Source organism: Amia ocellicauda, chromosome 10 (assembly GCF_036373705.1).
Source record: "Amia ocellicauda isolate fAmiCal2 chromosome 10, fAmiCal2.hap1, whole genome shotgun sequence".
NCBI lineage: Eukaryota > Metazoa > Chordata > Actinopteri > Amiiformes > Amiidae > Amia > Amia ocellicauda.
In genome coordinates, this window is record NC_089859.1 from 26,693,648 (window position 1) to 26,707,662 (window position 14,015).

Here is a 14,015-nt window from a genome sequence, read left to right on the forward strand (position 1 = left end):
GCACAAGTTTCTGTTGCTCCTGGTGACATTAGCATAACAAAATCTTCTCAATAACATAACGATACTGCTGAAGGTGGCCTTCTTAGATCTGCCTGACTGACTCATATTTACATGACTAATAAAATACAACTGTATGCCATTGGAATCGGTGGATGTGCAAGTAGTGTAGCTGTCCATTCAGATATGTCTCTTTTGAGCCTCTCTCCCAAGAGTGACGTAGTTGTCTTAGTTCTGTGCACAACCCATGGCAGTCTTTTGTCTTTGCAGGTTGTGAAAGTTCTGGGTGACATGTTATACCATTATTTGAAGAGCCATAGGAGCATATCTAAAGCTCAACACCTGGTTTTGTTGTACTGGAGACAAAGCTCATGTTTGAACTCTTACAGAATCTTATGGAATATATAATAGAAAGTGGTTAGAAAAGAGAATAAAATAGTGAATACATATTTTGTAGCATTTTAGGATTTTCATCTCTCTAAGCTTAACCATACCCCGTGAACCCATATATTTATTTTCTGTTTAATTCCACATTGGATCAGTAGGACCTTCTCAATTACTTAAATGTCCTGAAGAGGGATGATATAACATATGTTATGTCTTATATGTTCTATAAATATTTGATGATAGGTACAAATATTTTGTTTTCAGTTGAATTCAACCAGACAAATAATAACAGAAACAGAAAATGCTGAATTTTTGCCAGTAACCTAAAATAGAAATCAAAGGACGTTTATTCTGGCTTATGCATGGGAGGTAAATAAATACAGGTGAATAAGCTATTTAAATCATTAATATAGACTGCTTTAAAAAGACTATTATGAACATTACCGGCCACAGCTGGTTATGCAAAAAAAAAGACAGCTCATTAGATGTGTCGATACTTCATTAGGGGAGGACATCATCATTCTAAATGAATGAGGGAGTCTATGAGAGAGAAACATTTATCTATGGTTTTCTTCCTGCACAATCAACAAACTCAAGTGTCAAAACAGCCTGCTTCACCAGACATCATTAGGGCGGTAAATGCAGTAGGGTATTATGTTGTAGTGGCAGTTACAGAAACTGTGGACAACGCAAAGAAGCATGGAAAGATAGGTTTGAAAGATACATTTGGAATATCAAAAAGAGATGGAATCAGTGAACAAACAAAACTATGTGACATTGTTGAAAGAGTGATAATGTTAAAATGGCAGTGGCTCAGACACATTGCAAGAACAGATCAAGGATGGACAGAGGAAGCTATTGAATGGATCCCAAGAGATGAAAAAAGGCATAGAAGATGACCACATGAAAGATGTGAAGATGAAGTCATGAACTTTGCATGATTGACATGTAAAAGAGAAGCTCTAGATCGAAACAAGTAGAAACACTTTGGGGAGGCATTCATCCAGCAGTGCATCGAAATAGGCAGATGATAAAACAGTTTTATCATATATTTGGATATTCATTTTAGTATTATCACTAAATCAAAGTGATATTGAATACAATCTGCTTGATATTTTTGATTTACCCATGTTGCCATGTGATTAAATTACTTAGAAATCAGCTTCCATTCTTACAATACAAAAATAAAACAAGAAAGGAAGAAATAGTGACTACATGATCTTCAATGTTACATTCTGCAATTAGCAGCCTCTTTGAATTTTAAGTGAAATAAGAGTAGCAGTATCAAGCATAGAGGAACGATTATTTGCCATTAATATTGTTGTTCTTGGACTCATTGAAGATGAATGCCAAACCATGTGGATGTGACTGACCACATAACCATGATTTCATCTGTTCCTGTTCATAAAGACAGAGCTCGGGGTCAAATTGCATAACGTTCAGTAGAAATCATTACAGAAGTGATTAGTGATTTTAATATGAGTTTGGAGCTTTTAGTCTTGCTTTTCACTTTTATATGTGTACCTGGTACAGCACAAGAAGAGCATCAACCTGGTAACAAATATTCAGACATGAACTCTGAGTTTATGTGCTCATGACACCATGGGTATTTTGTACTATTTCCCATTCACCTTTTACTAGTCTGAAGGTGCTCTGGGGCATGTGGTTTTAAGATGATTGCTTTCAATACAACGTCTCTAAAGTTAATCCAATTCAGTTTCAGTTAATTAAATTTGCAATCTTCCAGATGTTATTTCCTTTCGTGAGCTGTAGGAGCATATCAATAATAGTTTTACAAAGCTGGTCGTAAGGTAGTTTTTTAAAGTCGATTTTACACAGAGCATAGAATACCTGAAACGGTCAGTCATGTAATTAGCACAGAGATCTTTATATTGGATAACCCAAGATATCCTGTAATCCCACTGAAGGCCTTACAGTGCATCTTTGCCCTGCTGGGATGTAAAAGTAATGAAGTAATCTTTTAAGTTGCCTCCGTTATTCTTCTGAGCATCTGACAGGCTTGACTGGCTGCTGTGCAGAAAGCCTTAATAAGCTTACCCAAAACCAGTGTCAACAGCTAAGTACGATAAGGAGAGACTGGCATTCGTGCAGGGGAGAACGTTTTGATTAACAAGTCTAATGCCATCCCTTACTGTCTGCTGTGAGTGGGTGCACAAACACCTTTCCATCTTTGTCATTGTTTTCCATTTGTTTTCCTAACGTTGTGTCTTCAGAGTAACGTATTATGTGTCTGTTATAGTCTGCATGCTGTTTGGCTTTTCACAGCAATTAAAAATTATTTACTATAAAAGTTAAATAGTTGTAAAGGGAAAATAAATAAAGACAGTAAAAGGGGGTCAGTGGACTTACATGATTCAATATTGAACAAACTGGGCTCGCTTGGATTGTTCTGTTCTGGTTGATGTTTTTGTTGTTTTGTATTCAATGTCAGTTTTCTGTACTAAGAACACACAATTATAGAGTTACATTTAATTACTGATTATTTCTGCCTTGCTCTTAAGTGTCTTTGCTAATAACATTTATTATTACAATCCACAAATCTAAAGGTGCTTCACAGCACAGATTTTAATACAACAATGAGAGGAGATAATGGCCTGTGATTAAAACCCAAACACCTGCAAACAAAGACACATGGACAACTTCATCAAACCAATAATAGCCCTTTTTTTAATTAACACCAACAACAGGGGACTGATTGAAGGAGGGTGTCCATCAGTCCTTGTCTTAGCTGGGGGTCTCAATTAAAATGTGCAGTGCCTCCGGTGGAAAAGTCATTGCCCTCAACAGGGTGAAAATCCTGTGAGAAACAAAGATTCATGTGAAGACGTTGATTTCCTTTCTGTGCTACCTGCCAGTGCTCCTTGTGGGAAGCACCTTACTGCCAATCAGTGTTTCATTAAGAATTTATAGTGGCCTGCTGCTAATAATGACTTGTGCTATAGAAAAGGGGTTTGATGATGTGCCAAGCTAAATACATATTTAGTCTGCTTTTTTCCCCTCTTTTAATAAATTATTAGACCATTAATGTTCCATGCATAACTTGGTCCAGCATGTGATGTGGTGTGACTTGTTTCCATACCACCTTATCTCTCGTACTAACAGCATACTTCTTGATAAAAACATCCTTCTCCTACAAAACCGCAGTCTTAGATTTTGGGAATGAAAAAGGCCGATTTTAAGATCGATAACTCTCTGCTGGTCAGCTTGCTAGAATGTGTTCAGTGATTATTCTGTTCTAATTCTCTTAGATCTCATATTGAAGAGAACAGACATGTTTGACTTCAAGATGTAGCACATTTTAGCAATTATCCCATTCAGAGTCACCCAGAAAAGTCACTCCTCCCTGAAGTTGTAATCATTCAGGTACTCCTCGAATAATGCATTTTCACCATAACCTGATTAATACTTTACTACCCATTATCACAATAAAGCACACAATTTTTGCAATAATGTGGTTTGTACACGACTCCCAGAAGCATAGATTAATAGGACTACACGCTCTAAAACTGCCATCTTCGTTCACTTAATTTTGGCTTTTCGCAAATGACATCTCCCAGAAGCATCTCCAGGACATATTTCTTTATATACAGATCTCTTTATATTGCCTTAATCATAATGTGAAATATAGTTATCATAGCTCCTAAGCTTGCAGACAGTGATTCTAAAGACTGTGCAGCTAAAAGCAGGAAACAGATTAATTTCAGTGCTAAATTAGACTGATAGCTCAATTTGATCATGGCAGGGGAAATGTTGATATCCAGAGAGCTGGGTCTCAATGTTGTTTGCAATGTTTAAGCCCACCCTTTCAGAACCTATCGAATCCAATTGACTGGGATTTGTTGCCTGTCAGCCTCAGTCAATGAAGCACACTCGCCAATCAGAGGACTGAATTATTGTATTCTAGCGATTGTAATTCCCCCCGATGAGATATACAGAAGTGCCTGTCATTGTTTTAGTTTAAATGTATCTACATGTATATGTAAGTAAACACACACACTTATCTTGCTTCTTTTAATGGGAACGCATAATGCCCTGTGCTGGTATTTTCATGCAATAAATGAGCATGTCTAGAGTTTGCTCAATTTAAATCCTTCTTACAGTAGTGGCCTTAGATATTGAGGTCACAAACAAATCTAATTTTGCTAACAGCCAAAAAATACATCTATTCATACAGGTTCAAATTAAAACATTGTTTAATGATCATGCAACTGGAGATTTATTAGTCTCAGTAGGAGTAATGGGTGATGTTGCAGGTGGTATTGTTGGGGGGTTCTGGAGTCTTTAGGGGAAAGCATAATTTCATTCTGCAGTCAGAATAAAATATTCTTGTAAGACATTGGATAGTATTGTAGTTAATAAGTCTTATTGTTTCTGTAGGGATCTGTCTATGGCACCTGTCAGTGGGTGGGATATATTAGGCAGCAAGTGAACATTTTGTCTTCAATGTTGATGTGTTAGAAGCAGGAAAAATGGGCAAGCGTAAGGATCTGAGCAACTTTGACAAGGGCCAAATTGTGATGGCTAGATGACTGGGTCAGAGCATCTCCAAAACTGCAGCTCTTGTGGGGTGTTCCCGGTCTGCAGTGGTCAGTACCTATCAAAAGTGGTCCAAGGAAGGAAAAGCGGTGAACCGGCGACAGGGTCATGGGCGGCCAAGGCTCATCGATGCACATGGGGAGCGAAGGCTGGCCCGTGTAGTCCGATCCAACAGACAAGCTACTGTAGCTCAAATTGCTTAAAAAGTGAATGCTGATTCTGATAGAAAGGTGTCAGAACACATAGTGCATCGCAGTTTGTTGCGTATGGGGCTGCGTAGCTGCAGACCAGTCAGGGTGCCCATGCTGACCCCTGTCCACTGCCGAAAGCGCCTACAATGGACACGTGAGCATCAGAACTGCACCACGGAGCAATGGAAGAAGGTGGCCTGGTCTGATGAATCACGAATTCAAGGTGTTGACTTGGCCTCCAAATTCCCCAGATCTCAATCCAATCGAGCATCTGTGGGATGTGCTGGCCAAACAAGTCCAATCCATGGAGGCCCCACCTCACAACTTACAGAACTTAAAGGATCTGCTGCTAACGTCTTGGTGCCAGATACCACAGCACACCTTCAGAGGCCTAGTGGAGTCCATGCCTCGACGGGTCAGGGCTGTTTTGGAGGCAAAAGGGGGACCTACACAATATTAGGCAGGTGGTCATAATGTTATGGCTGATTGGTGTAGGTCTAATGTGTGACATATAGAACTGTTTCACAGACCCTACATTGGCACTACTCTTTGATTACCCAATGTGCTTTATTTTTAAGTTAGTCTAAAACTTGTGCCAATGAAGGTATGTCAAACAAGCTGACAGCTTCATGGACATTACTTGTAATTTGATGATGCATGACTAGTATTTAACCTTTTTTATTGCCTACAAGGCAAATCCTACATGCAAACAATAATAAGATAAATAAAACTTGGACACTCAGGCCAGGTGTTTCTCTCAGTTGGCACAGCTGCTGTTTAAGGAATGTCAGAAAAGGTCCCTCTGCATCCCTTTGTTTATGTTTCCATCTTTTGTATATTAAAACCTTTTGCAGCCTAAAGAATCTGCAAACTTTGGAAACCTAAACCTACCAGCCATCCCCCATGAAACCATAGTTGTAGATACTCAACAACCCGTTCCTTTTCAGTGTAAACAGATTAAAGTGCCAAGTGAAAAGTTGTCCCATTTAGTCTCATGAGGAACGTAGGATTCTACTTTAGCAAGATAATGGCATTTCTGTTATTAGTACAAAAACTAAATTGGAGGTACTAATCCATTTAGTATCCAATTCCCTTAGCTGATTTGAACAACTACTTATTGTTCTTTACTGAGTGACAGCTAGGAGTTACATGGCATTACAGTCCATGGGGGGATTTACAAGATGGTAAAACTCATTAAATCTGTGACCAGCATGAAAATATAAGAATTCTGATAATGAATTAAGCTAGACTCCATAGACTCCATCTTTACTACAAGAAACACCATGGCAAACATGAAACATATTTGGACAGTTTTTGGTTAAGACAAAGCTGTTGAATGCAGACTGAAGCTTTTACAAATTTAAAAAGACCAATTTTTCATACTCAAGGTAACATGTACAGTGAGGGAAAAAAGGATTTTTTTGTTGTTATTCTGTCTCTCACTGTTAAAATACACCTACCATTAAAATTATAGACTGATCATTTCTTTGTCAGTGGGAAAACGTACAAAATCAACAGGGGATCAAATACTTTTTTCCCCCACTGTATACCTGAGGTGAAGAACAAGACACAGAACTTGACTCAGCACCATTAAATTTAATTGGTTTATTCAGCTGTTTTGATAAGGAGTTATATCATTGGCTCATTCTAAACCACTGTGACCTTATAAACAGAATTCCTGTATTGGTCATGTGCTTGTCATTTCTTCACCCCTTAAACGAAGACTTTCATGTTTATCAGCCATCAGTGTCCTAATCGGTATATCAGACGTGAAATTGTCTGATATTATCTATTGCTAATCTATAATTGATTTATAATTGGTGAAACTCAAAATAATTGCCATCATGCTTCTAAATAAATATACAAAAGACACTGGGAATGTACCTTAACATGAGAGTTACACGTCTTAACATTATTCCTTTGATATGTGAAAATAAATTCCCCCTTCACTTCAGCTCAAAATTCAAAAACTCTCAATGAAGATCATTAGAAAATCAGTGATACATAGTAGAAGCAAGGAATAATCCATAAAACCACAATGTCAAAGAGATAAGGTTAATCCATGCCCCTAGTGAGATGGATCATTTCTAGCATCTGTATTTTTTTTACAATCTGAGAATCAATTCCATAAATCCGTTTTCTGAGAACACTTACAATGGCAAATAATAAAGCACAGTGCATAAAATCAAGAAAAGAGAAACATGCAGAAGAGACGCACAGTGTGTGAGAAATAAAATAACCGGAACACACAAGTGGTAAAATGTATACATTTGACATCAGCATCAGAATACGGACTCCTAAAATGTGTCCGGCAAGCTCTCCTTGAAGAACAGACTACTTACATGCCAGTGGATTGTAGCAGATCAGGAATTAGGAAGTGCTTCACAGTCTCTCAGCTGTTGAACTAAACAACTAAGGATGAGCATGAGTTACATCATCAAATTAGTAGGAACATTTGTCTAATAAGCCCAATTTAAATAGGTTAGCACAGAAGATCAAAGCCTAAGCAGCTAGATTCAAACTGTATGCTGCTCTGGACAGTGCCTAAGTACAATTGACAGGATTATATACAAAAAAAAATTGCAAAAAAGAAAACACTGTTAAATCCCCAGGCTTTAGTTCCACTGCAGCATGTGATTCAATTCCACTGCACCATTTTTGTTTTCAGTTGTAGGTTCTTACAGTTACAATAAATATATGAAACCAACATTCCTCAACAATAAGAACAAGCTGACATCCCTCACTGTTTTCATAAATCACTCAAAAATGCTGATGTATTTCTCAAGGCAGTTTAATGCTAAATCTCTTTCTCTTCCTGTCATTCAGCTTTTCAACAGAAGCCATGCCGAATCCTAACCCAAACCCCTAACCCACATCCGAAATCCACTCTTAGCTCTAACCCTTGAATGAAATACACTAACATGTATCCAGACGTCCTCTCATTGTTGCACATTTCTGGGTACCTTTTTCGTCACTTAAATTAAACTCGAAAGCCATCCAAAATGCACAGTAGAATCAAGAACAGCTTAAAATAGCTTGAAATATGAGCGAAGAAAGTCTGCTTAGAGTATATTAATATAAATAAGGATTATACATGATTTATTTTTATGAGATGCATATTTAAAACCTGGTTAACCCTTCATGAAAATCAGAGCTTATATGAAGGTTTAAAGTGGCAGAGTCTGAACATTTTATTTGCAATTTGTGTAATTCACCTCTGTATGAAAAAAGGCATAAATATGCAGTAAGAATCAGGATTCAAAGCTTTCCTAAAACAGGGAGGATTAATGTGTAAGTAATACTCCACCTTTAGACGTGTTGGCACCCATGCTGACATGAGATGACACAATGCTTTCAAGTGTGCTTTCAAAGGAACACTTTACACTTTTCACCTTGTAATGCTGTCATGCGTTTTAATCCAGATATCTAATCTAAAAATATGGCATTGAAACCTTCCTTCCAGTGCTGCTGTGTGAGATCTAAGCTCCGAATTTAAGAAACCATAATCCCAACAGTCCACAACTATAGCTCTGCATTGTAATTATATAGGTCAATTAATGTATTTGTATATCCTTAAGTCATGCTCCTGCTCATGTTTAATTACTTTTAGGCCGATGTTATGGTTTGAGAGGATAGACGTTTGAAGCGGCAGTGGGAATCAATACAGGACACAAAGGCTTTACCTCACTACCAAATTAAATATACAAGAACATAATTTTATCTCTGGAATATTTGTACTGCTTTTATTTCGCTATGCATCCTCTTGAATCAGTCAAAAAGCTTTTAAAACTGTACTTTTCCAGGCTTGCAACTTCCTCCCCAATCTGAAACAAGATAGAGGTAATAAAATAATGATGATATATGTCTGTATATCCTTCTAGTTGTGGAATAAAAAACATAAGTCCCATATATTTAAACAAAGCCTTTAAGAGGTGACCAACAATTTTACATTAACTAAAAAAGATGAGATTTGACTCTCGTACCAGATACACACTAAACTGCTAACTCAAAATATGTGAATTTGTGTAAAATGTAATGCCTTTTGATTTCTCTGAATAAAACATTACTTACTGACAGCATTGAAATGTAATATTTATATTATTAAGAGTATAATTTATTAAGTGATGCCACTGTTGGCAACTTAAGCTAAGTTAGCCCATGACGCATTTTGGTTTTGAATATCCATAAGCTCTGCAGATACAATTCAAGATGTTTGCATGTTTTTTTGTTGTGGAACAATGCAGTTTCTCTTGGTTACTCTCACAAAATCACCATCCTAATTCAAAGGAAAATATTAGAATGCATGACTGTAAATCATACCTTGTTGGTAATCTAAAGCAGGCAAACAAAGAAAATGCTAAAATGGTTGATGAGGTTCTGTCACTCTTTTTCTGCACGTCTTTCTGCTGTTGACTGCATGATATTTTCGTCACCTACAAAACTGTATCATTTTCACAAGTCTCCCGTTGCAATTTTCTGTTGTTATCTGATAAAGTTAATGTAACATTCATCATTAATCCAAGAGTCATATCTAGTTAACTTACATACAATAACATCCGCTCTGAAATAAATGTAGTATACCATATTTGAAATGGGTGTAAACACAATGCAAGGACATGCTTGGTTAATTTAGCATGGTACGTATTATTAGCAAGAACTGTGAATGAAATATAACTGAATGTTTTAACAGTAATTCGAATATACAATTAATTTTATTTAAATATTGTTCTTCTTTTGTTTTTCAGCTGTCATTTGCTGCAACAACACCGGTTCTTGCAGACAAAAAAAAATACCCTAACTTCTTCCGAACGGTCCCATCAGACAATGCAGTGAACCCAGCAGTGGTCAAATTCCTAAGTCACTTTAACTGGAGAAGAGTGGGAACACTGACCCAGGATGTGCAGAGGTTCTCTGAGGTAAGACTACACTTCCCCCTGCCCAACGAATTGTAGTTTGATCATAGACAACAGACTGGAGGATGCAGAGAGATAGGAAGATAGCAGCCGGAAACCAGGACAAAAACCTAGAACAGAGGATTGCCAGCCATCCAACATTAGTTGAGTGGGAGCAGTGAGATGGAGAGAAAATTAGATGATGCCTAGAGTTGTGAATGGTGGATTACAGAATCAGACAGGCCTTCAAGGAGAGAATTGAAGCAGACTAATCTTGGTTTTAAAAAAACTAGGGTAGGAGAAGAGCAGAATATACAGTGAAGAAATTTCAGATTCTTTAGAAGTTACTCTAGGAATTAACAGGAAGGATGAGCTATGAGCAGGTGGGAAGAGGGATTGAAGGTGACACCACAGTATTGGTGAAAGGAGGAAGGGAACAAGTCAAGGAAAAAGATAAAAAGGTCAAAAAAGGAGGAAGACGAAGGAAGTCAGACTTGGGATGACTGAGTTTCAGTTGAAATCGGAGGAAGATGGCTGGGAATTAGTTGCGTGTATAGGTAGAAATATGAGAAGGGGAACGAGATAAAAATCAGAGCATCATCAGCATAGACATGGCATAAGATAGAAGGAGGCTCGGGAGATGGAATGCAGCACTGATGCTTTGGCACTGAGAGAGAGAGGCTCAGGTAAAGATAGAGAGCCACACACAAGAGGACCTGGAAGAGGGGTCTGAGAGGGGTCAGAAGAAAACCAGGAAAGAGAGGTGCCCGCAAAGCCATCAAGAGGAGAGTCAGAGGGCTCACCATGTCAGAGGCAGCTACGAGATCAAGAAGAACTAGAACAAAGAGTGAGGCAGCCCAAGCAGGGAATAGAGTCAACCACACAGGAATGTGCTGTATCCATAGAGAGCGATGGGCAGAGAGCACTCGGCAAGAGATGGTGAGGTGAAATGTTCACTCAAGGGGTACAGATAGATGAAGGATCTTCCCCACAAGAGTCCAAGCATCCCAGGCATTTCTGGGTTGTGATACCATACCAAACTATGCTTTATACCATAGACACCAGGACAGAAGACAGCATAGAGTTTGCATTGCTCAAGGACTTGACCTTTTATCAAAGTGGTTCAACATCCTTACACCAAAAACTGTCAGTGTACTGTCTCCCTCAGGGGCAATGAGCAGTAATACATACAAGTGTGAGACATTGATCATTGCCATTGGATCCCTTATGCCTGGGTTTGAGTGAACAGCATGCAGATTGTGCTAGTAAATGTTTAGGTTTTCCATAATAATTCATTATGTGCTGTGAAAGGTGTCATATGAGGTTTTTGTATTACTTATTTAAACATTTCCACATACAGACTAACAAGCTAGGTCAATGTTCACTGCAAGACCCCTGAATTGTATCCTTTTGTTTTTTATTTATGGTACAGTGAGCAGAATAGCCACTTCGTGCCAGTAAGAGAAATCTAGAGAGAGAGACACAGACAGATAGAGAGACAAGATTAATTATTACCATGAGAGTTGCTGAACATTATCATTGGTTGTAAATTAGCATAAAACAATTTGTTAAGCAAAGTTAGCACATTCATGTATAAATGGAGTAGCATTTTACCCTCATGTGTATAGGTTTGTTAAATGAGAATTGAAGAAACTGCTATCAATTGCTAGAATAAAGTGAATGTATGTGTGGGGAATGGCATTTTTATATGTATCATTATATATTATTATTACCCGATTTCTTAGCAGACACCCTTGGCATTTACTGGAGCAATTTAGGTACGGTACTTTGCTCAAGGGTACAACAGCAGTGCACTCCACCCTAACCCCAACCCCACCTGGGGATTGAACCCAAACATCAATGCATAAACCTTTACCTGGGAATCCCCAACAGATTCTGTGTCAAGAATGGATTGCTATCCCCCAACCCAAATATGCTGGTGTAGAAAGAGTAAGCATGTAGTTGCTTTCATATAATATTTAATCCTTATTATGTAGCACTAACCCCACTCATACGTTTCCCTGTTTATGTACAGTATGGTTCAAGAATACACAGTGTTCTTTATCATGTATATGTGTGTAATTGGCCATTTGTCTCTTGAACCAGATAAGAAGCTTACTGCAGACCAGCTGTTGAGAACCAGTGGTTTACAATATACTATAAATCAGCAGGAGAAAACCACACTGCATTGCAGTAGTGAGGAAGGACCGTTGCAGATGAATGGTTCTTTGAACACAGGACTTTGAACATGGTCTGAGATTGTACGCTTACCAAGCACCCTGCTTGTGAGATCGCCAGTCTGATAAGCATACAGTCTCAGATTAATAACTGTATTTTATGTAATGATTAAACAAACAAAAAATGCAGAAAATACCAAAATAGTTTAATAGGCAGGCACACAAACAAAACCAATTGGAGATGAAGTGCCCTTCATGAAAATCGAACATGAATGTTTTGATGCCACTGGCTTATACTAACTAACTGATGTAATGTGCAGGAAGAGCTTTAATTGTAGCTTTAGCTAAAAGGGAAAAAGTGAATGCACTCATTTCGGTGTGTCCTCTGAACCAGGGACGTGCAGAGGGGGGGCTGGGGTGGCACGAGCCACTGCCCCTTTTCATTCTCCGGCCCTTTTTTCCTGAAGTGTCCCATTTGTCTCGATCCCCCCACTCCCACAATCCGTGCTGCGATCCGCAACCGGGTAGTTGGACCACATTTCGTCAGAACCCCCCCCCCCGGACTGCACTTAGTCAGCACCCCCACCCTCCCGCCCCCCTCGGAGCGAAGTGCCCCATTGTTTGTTTCAGCCACTGCCCCCCCACAAGGCTGTGCTGCTCTGAGCTACAGCAAATTAACAAGCAAGGCTTCTTTTGTGAGTTTCAGGTGGGCTTGTGACCGGCTGGTGGTTGGTCGGCCATAGCTGATACTTAATGATGCAGGGGCTAATGACACTGCCTCTGAAACCTATGTCTCCTGTCACATTGACCTACAACTGCAACTTTCAGCTACATATATAAAGACGTGGCATCACAAAAACATGGTCCTGTTGGTCCACTCTGGCAAGTGCTGCAGACTAGTATTACGATTATTGGCAACATGATCCTGGCTTATATAGAACGCAGCCTGTTGATAATGGATGTAATATTTTCCTCTTATTTGCCTTACAGACTGAATTTTCAGACATAATCAACCATTAACTCTGAATCTCATATGTCCATGTCCACTCTGTCTATTGACACGCACTGACATCCCTGCTATGCTCCATCTCAGGGATATGTATTTTTAATTTTCCTCAGTGATGTATTCACAGAGCGTATTGTGACAGTGGTTTTGTGTCAGGCAGTGTGTCTCATGCTTAATTCATGAGATGGGGTTTCTTAGGAATGTACCCTTCCAGCAAGAGAAGCAGATAGAAGTTTTTTTTTCTCTTTCTTTCTCAGTATTATCCTTATGTAATATTTGTAAATCGACTGTATAGCAAAAAGGGATAATGCGATAAGCCCATTACAGGTCATGTATGATTTTTGTAAAGAGGCCCCATGACCACTGGTATGTCTTGTGACGTTTAGGATAATAGTTTCCTGCTAGCTAGTTTATTTGTTGTCTATTATTACTTTAATATAACCTTTCTATAAATCACATTTAATTACTCAATAAGAAATACAATTATTTATATGATATCTAACTTATAATTTCATTATTTATTTGTTGCATGACTGTGAATATTTAGACTATTGTTTACATTTATACATTTTAAAGAGGGTTGACCTCTCTGAAAAACTATTTTCTGTCATATTACATCATACACTCACCTAAAGGATTATTAGGAACAGCTGTTCAATTTCTCATTAATGCAATTATCTAACCAACCAATCACATGGCAGTTGCTTCAATGCATTTAGGGGTGTGGTCCTGGTCAAGACAATCTCCTGAACTCCAAACTGAATGTCTGAATGGGAAAGAAAGGTGATTTAAGCAATTTTGAGCGTGG

The 14,015-nt window shown here is 38.4% G+C and overlaps 1 protein-coding gene across 1 annotated transcript in view; it reads left to right on the forward strand.

The window, feature by feature from the left end:
* Positions 1–14,015, forward strand: part of gabbr2 (gamma-aminobutyric acid (GABA) B receptor, 2) — a 237,120-nt gene that overhangs the window by 108,439 nt on the left and 114,666 nt on the right. The window contains exon 3 of the mRNA XM_066715759.1: positions 9,878–10,048. Coding sequence (XP_066571856.1) covers positions 9,878–10,048 — 171 coding nt within the window. The remainder of the gene's footprint in view (positions 1–9,877; positions 10,049–14,015) is intronic.